General features: G+C 38.2%; 1 protein-coding gene across 1 annotated transcript in view; it reads right to left on the bottom strand.

Annotated features, from left to right (window-relative positions):
- Nucleotides 1-6,880, bottom strand: part of ENPP3 (ectonucleotide pyrophosphatase/phosphodiesterase 3) — an 84,704-nt gene that overhangs the window by 5,779 nt on the left and 72,045 nt on the right. The window contains exons 22-24 of the mRNA XM_003781856.3: nucleotides 5,356-5,433; nucleotides 4,239-4,371; nucleotides 3,328-3,484 (exon numbers count right to left, since the gene is read on the bottom strand). Coding sequence (XP_003781904.1) covers nucleotides 3,328-3,484; nucleotides 4,239-4,371; nucleotides 5,356-5,433 — 368 coding nt within the window. The remainder of the gene's footprint in view (nucleotides 1-3,327; nucleotides 3,485-4,238; nucleotides 4,372-5,355; nucleotides 5,434-6,880) is intronic.

The raw sequence follows: 6,880 nt of genomic DNA, 5'->3' as shown, positions 1-6,880 counted from the left end.
GCCTCCCAAGTAGCTGGGACCACAGGCGCCCGCCACAACGCCCAGCTATTTTTTGGTTGCAGCCATCGTTGTTTGGCGGGTCCGGGCTGGGGACTCGAACCCGCCACCTTAGGTGTACGTGGCTGGCGCCTTAGCTGGTTGAGCTATAGGCACCGAGCCGAATCTGGAACTTTTAATAGATGAGAAATAAGGGAGTTCTAGAGGAGAGAAGAATATGGACAACAATGATAAAGTAGGAAAACTCAAGGTATGTTCAAATAAGTTTAAGGACTCTAGTTGGCCTAGAACATGGGCCGCCTGCAAGGTCTACTGAAGGTATGTTGCATAGAGACTTTAAATATAAGCTGGGAGTTTCCCTTTTGTTTTTGGTTTTTATTCAGGATAGATGAATAAACTATCTATTCATCTAGTCTATTCATGAATAATAATAAATGAATTTATTTATTTATAAACAGGGAGCCAGTTCGCTGTCCCTCAGACCATTGGAGGGCTGGACTGTGGGCCCCAGGACAAGTTGTCTGCTAAGCAGGACAGGCAGTGGCGGCAAAAACACCCAGGACAAATGTCCTAGGTGGGCTGCATGTGGCCTGTGGGCCGTAGTTTTAGGATGCCTAATTCAAAGTCTTCAAGTGAAGGAATACGACATGATGAAAACTAAGTTTAAAGATGAATAATTTGGGAGTTATTCCTCCTATGCACAAGTGAATAAGAGGAAAATAGGAGTTAGCAAATCTATTTAAGATTGATTTCCAGGCTCAGTGCCTATAGCACAGTGGTTACAGCACCACATACACCAAAGTTGGCAGATTCGAACTCAGCCTGGGCCAGTTAAACAAGAATGACAACTGCAACAAAAAATAGCCAGGTGTTGTGGCAGGAGCCTGTAATCCCAGCTACTTGGGAGGCTGAGGCAAGAGAATTGCTTAAGCCCAAGAGTTTGAGGTTGCTGTGAGCTATGGATGCCATGGCCCTCTACGAAGGACAACATAGTGGGACTCTGTCTCAAAAAAAAAAAATTCATTTCCAGAAGTCCTGATAGAAGGTTATGAGGGTCTACAGCAGGGATAGCAAATAGTTTCCTCTTTGTATACCCTTTATACTTATGGCTACCCAGAACCTCTGTACTAAAGAACTATTTAATCCTGATTTTCACGGTAAACAGTACCACATTATCAGTTGTCAATGTCTGCTATTGGAAGGAGAGGTGAAAAATGATGTGTTATCCTTATGTCTCAACTAAAAATGCTGAGATAGCTGGCTGGTATCACAGTTGGTTAAGAATATGGTGCTGATAAAATTCTGATAAGAAAAACAGAAAGTGATTCTTCAACTCAACATCTCCTGTAAGTTTCTTGTGTGGAAACTTTTCTTCCTCATTTAAGGACTGTGAGTGGCTCATTGTTCAGCCTGTAACATTTGGCCTCCACCTTTAGTCACTAAAGGATCATTCACTCAGGTAAACTCCTTTCTGCGAGACCCAGCTAAAATGTCACGTTCTCTCCTCTGAAATCCTAGAACAATATACCTGCCCCTCTCTTGTGCCTCTTGTATCTCCTATCTTCCTAGGCTTCCAAGTGTGAATGCTTCTCATTGTACACAAAATATTGATGAATCCCAATCTGACCTAGAATGTGAGCTTTAATTTCCAGTTTTTATTTTTATTTATTTTTATTTCTATTGAAACAGAGTCTCACTTTGTCACCCTCTTGGGCTCAAGCAATTCTCTTGTCTCAGCCTCCCAAGTAGCTGGGACTACAAGTGCATTTTTTTGTTTTGTTTTGTTTTTCTTTGTAGTTGTTGTTTGTTTGTTTAGCAGGGGTGTACTGGCTTTGAACCCACCTGCCCAGAGTATGTGGCTGGCACCCCAACCACTGAGCTATGGGCGCTGAGCCTAATTTCCAGTTTTTAATTGCCCACGGAACTTTCCATGTCAGTGCCCATTTCCACAAACTTGACATGCCTAAACATAACTCTATCTACCTGCTAACAAGTTCTCATTACTATATTTCCTCTTTGCTTCTTTTTCCTAATTATTTACATCAAAAATCTCTGATTCATCTTTGAGTTTCCCTTTCCTTTGGCTCTTGCCAAAATCATCAGTTACGAAATCCTTTTCATACATCACATCCTTCATGGAAGACTCTTCATAATCTTCTCAATCTATTCAAAATCTTCCTATTCTGTAAGGCCCAGACCTACTGCCACCTCATTTTACAAAATCTTTATTGACCGTTCCAGTTTTTAATTTCAAATACTGAAACCTTTTCAAAGTGTTTGACAATTAGTCACAAATTTTGTGATATCTCTTATCAATTTTTAAAATAATTCTTTTTTTTTTTTGAGACAAAGTCTCACTATGTTGCCCTCAGTAGAGTGCTGTGGCATCACAGCTCACAGCAACCTCAAACTCATGGACTTAAGTGATTCTCTTGCCTCAGGCCCCCCACCCCCCCCGAAGTAGCTGGGACTACAGGCGCCTGCCATAATACCCAGCTATTTTTTATTGCAGTTGTCATTGTTTTTTAACTGGCCCGGGCTGGGTTCGAACCTGCCAGCCTCGGTGCATGTGGCTGGTGCCATAACCACTGTGCTATGGGCACCAAGCCAAAATAATTCTTGTACCAACCTTATATTTCATTTATATATCAAAGTTGTATAAAACCTCCTTGAGGGCAGGGGCAGTATCTTCCTCCTTTGCGTATTCTAAAGAGTTGTTACCATAATACTGTGTACTTAATAGGTATTCAATACGTTCATTGAATGACTTCAGTAAAAAACACCTTCCTGAATACATATTTTTTCCTATAAAGAATCTACACAAGCTGAAGCAACTATTTGCATATTATCTGCCTTGATTAAGAAAGATGCATGATGTTAAAAAAAGGATGTTACCTAAACTAACTTATTTGGTGTCTATGTGTGGGTAAAATTAATTTCACACCTCATGTTTCCAGTTGATCAAATTTTATATTTATATATTCATTCAGGAAACATTAATTTAGTGCCAACTTTGGGATAGAGAACCTTAAGCTTTATGTCCAGAATAAGAAGTTTAATATGATATCTCACCCATTTCCTTATTAGTGAGAATAAAATACATAAAATTTATAATGTATGCCTATATAAACACATGCTCTTGTTTGCAGATATATGTTTAAATGATTTAATTCCATAGAAATCAATAGGTTAAGCAAAAGCTCAAATATGAAGTCATTTTTATTACAACTATAGCCATGAAACACCTAACAAACATATTTTAATCTGAGCCACTGCTATAAAGCCCCATGAACTCCGAGATATTCATTTTCTCTCCCAAAGCATACTCACAGGACAGCTCTCCACATTGGTAAGTCTGTGAGGGATGATAAACGGGAGGACATCCAACCAGCCAGGGCAGTTTTCAGGTGTGTGGCTCCTGTTTTTACAACTTGTCAGCACTACAAAGTAGTGAGTTGGGATGGGAACACTGGTGCCGACCACATGTCTAAAAACACAATTGAAAAGATTCAATGGTATTATATTTTTGCATCTAAAGACTATAAATATCTTTATATAGTTTTAAAGAAAGGCCAAGGTAAAAATCTAGTAAAAGAAAGCAATGAATAAAAAATACAGAGTCCTAGCATGTATTTTTCCTTTTTAATTTCATCAGCCAAAAGAGATTTGTGTAGAAGTTTAAGTTCAGACATTCCAGCATTATGGGAAAATACTAGAATACCTCCTGTGTTTTGCCTTCTGTGTTTCCCAGTTTTGTTTTGTTTGTTTTGTTTGAGACAGAACCCCACTACGTTGCCCTTAGTAGAGTGCCATGGTGTCACAGCTCATAGCAACCTCCAACTCTTAGGTTTAGGCGAGTCTCCTGCCTCTGCCTCCCAAGTAGCTGGGACTACAGGCGCCCGCCACAACGCCTGGCTATTTTTTGGTTGCAGCTGTCATTGTTGTTTGGCGGGCCGGGGGGAGGGATTCGAACCCACCAGCTCAGGTGTATGTGGCTGGAGACTTAGCCACTTGAGCCACAGGCGCCGAGCCCCAAATACAGTTTTTGTTAAACTTTTCCTGGAAATGTTTTGTTCACCCATTAGTTTAAATTTTGGCTGTATAAAATAGTCAACAATAACATCTGCTTATGTATATACTATGTATTATATAATACTTAAAATACAGAGACTTTGTTTAAATTATCAAGATATGTTTCTTCATGATACCCTATTGCTCAGTTAAAAAGTCAAATTACTTACTCAGTAATTTCATTTGCAGCATCAAAATGGCCATCGTAATTATAATCAAATATCGGTCCACTAACCACATTGATTCCATTTCTCTCTGCTGCGTATTTTATAAGAAGGACATGGTGGAAGTAGTCCCACATTTCTAAAAATAAAAGAATAAATTGCTAAAAATATCTGCCTCTACTGAATATGGAAATATTTTCTATTATAGATAAGTATATTTAAATAGCAAGAAATTCTGCTTCAATAATTGTCACTGGTGATTAGGTAGTTCTACAAAATAGTCCACAAAACATAAATAAGCATCCACTTTGATGATAGCTTTCTGCTTGCTATAATTGTAGTCTTGAAATTATTAAATATATCTCCAAATTTGTCCCTACAGCTGAGTTGCTTATAAGAGAGCAATTGTTAGTTTGATGAAAGCATTTCAAATGGTATGTAAAACCAGCACATTGTACTCTATGATTTCATGTACACAGCTATGATTTAATTAAAAAGAAAAGAATATCCTTCTAAATACATCTTTGGTTACTGCTCTAGTTAATTTTTCTAAGCATAGATTGCTAGAAGTAGAATTATTTGCTCAAATATATATCCATTTATTTATTTAATTATTTATTTATTTTTGAGACAGAGTCTCACTTTGTCACCCTTGGTAGAGTGCTGTGGCATCATAACTCATGCAACCTCAAACTCTTGGGCTCAAGTGATCCTCTTGCCTCAGCCTCCCAAGTAGCTGGGACTACAGGTGCCCACCACCACAACAACAAAAAAGAGAGCAATTGTTAAAACTAGAACACATGTCTTATTAATTATTACTCTGGGGACAAACATTTACCTTTAATTTACTTATGGTGAGTGTCATTACAATTTAATTTTGTGAATAGCTCTTTCCAGGTAAACTAAGGCTTCACCACAAATTATCAGAATTTTTAAAAGTTGCTTCAAGTTGAAGCAAGTTGAAAACAAACCATGTTAGTGAACCTTCCTGTCCCCACATTTAAAACATTAGAACAAAATTATTCTTAATGTCAGAATCAATTACAATAAAAAATGTGCTTAGGTTGGAAATTCAGGAAGTTGCTTAAGTATTTTAAAATTAATAACCTAAATACATACTTACTTTTAAATTCTTCATACATAGGCACAAAATTACTTGTAATTAAAGCATCATATTGACTATCAGAAGTTCTACTGTTTGCTGCAAAACAAATAGATCTAATTAAATCTAGCTATAAAAGAATATATGACATACTAAATAATAGGCCTATTACTATTACATATAATATGATTTTATTAATAGTCAAAACAGGAATACTGAGTCCTTTCTAGTAGAAGTCATCTATCATGCATGCCCTTTTATGCACTTGATACCTGCAAGTGGGTTGATTTGATCCACAAGAAGATGAGTCAAGTCCTAACTGCACCTGTAAATGTAAACTTATTTGAAAATCGGGTCTTTGCAGACCTATGACCTCCTTTAGAGACCCTCTAAGCTCTCTATCTGAGGTCATTGGGATGGGCTCTCCATCCAATCACTGGTGTGCTTATTTGGAGAGTGAGATTGGAGAAAAGGAGAGACACCTGGAAGAAGTCCATGTGAGGACACAGGCAGGGATCAGAGTGATGCAGCAACATGCCAAGCCATGCCTGGAGCCACCAGAAGCTGGAAGACAGAGGAAGGATCCTCCCCTGGAGTCTTCAAAGGGAGCAGGAACCCCATCAACACCTTGATCTTAGACTTCCAGCCTCCAGAACCACGAGAGAATATACTTCTGTTGTTTTAAACCAATCATTTGTAGTCATTTGTTATAGCAGCCGAGGAAACAAATATAATACCAGATAGGGACGCAGAGCTATTGAATGTGCACAAAATATTAAGGCCATTATAAGTGAATCTCTTCTGAAATAAAATTTACTTGAGAAAATGACTTTTTACTCAATGAAGACTGCAGATGGGAACACCACAAACAATGGGCTCTGAGGACGTGTGGAAGTGCCGTTTAGCACAGAGAGTGGTCAGTGGGTGCGCCCCGGAGCCCGCGTGGGAACCCCAGCTCCACCGCTCCCAGCTGCACTCTTTGGTAAAGTGCTGTGTCCCTTTCTGTTTCCTTTGTTTCACGGCGTCTATCACAGAATTGCTGTGAGGATTAAAAGCTGAAGACCTACAAATGTTTATTATAATACTTTTTCCACCTTATGTTTATTTTGTTAAGAACACTTAACATGAGATCAATCCTCTTGATAAATTTTTAAGCACATGATAAGTATTTGTTGACCCTAGGTACAATGTTGTAAAGCAGATCTCTTATTTGACTGGAACTTTATGTCCATTAATTAGGAATTCCCCATTTCTCCCCTCCCCTATGCAACCACTATTTCTCTCTGATCCCATGGATTTGATTAATTTAGATAATTTGACAACATGGATGAACTTTGAGGCCACCATGTTAAGGGAGATAAGCCACTTGCAGAAAGACAAATATTTGCAGGATTCTACTTTATGAGGTTTCTGTTAAACTTTATATATTTAAACTACACTTGGGCATCAACTAATTCTTAGATGAGAGGACAATTCTTAGGTATCAAAAGGCAAAGAGAATTAAGTAGTGTTTTTTCTTTTCTTTTTCTTTTCTTTTTTTTTTTTT

The sequence above is a fragment of the Otolemur garnettii genome, unplaced genomic scaffold (genome assembly GCF_000181295.1).
Source record: "Otolemur garnettii isolate 467f Iridium unplaced genomic scaffold, OtoGar3 scaffold00002, whole genome shotgun sequence".
Classification (NCBI taxonomy): Eukaryota; Metazoa; Chordata; class Mammalia; order Primates; family Galagidae; genus Otolemur; species Otolemur garnettii.
The sequence above is the reverse complement of the archived record's forward strand: the minus strand, read 5'-3'. Positions and strand labels throughout refer to the sequence as shown.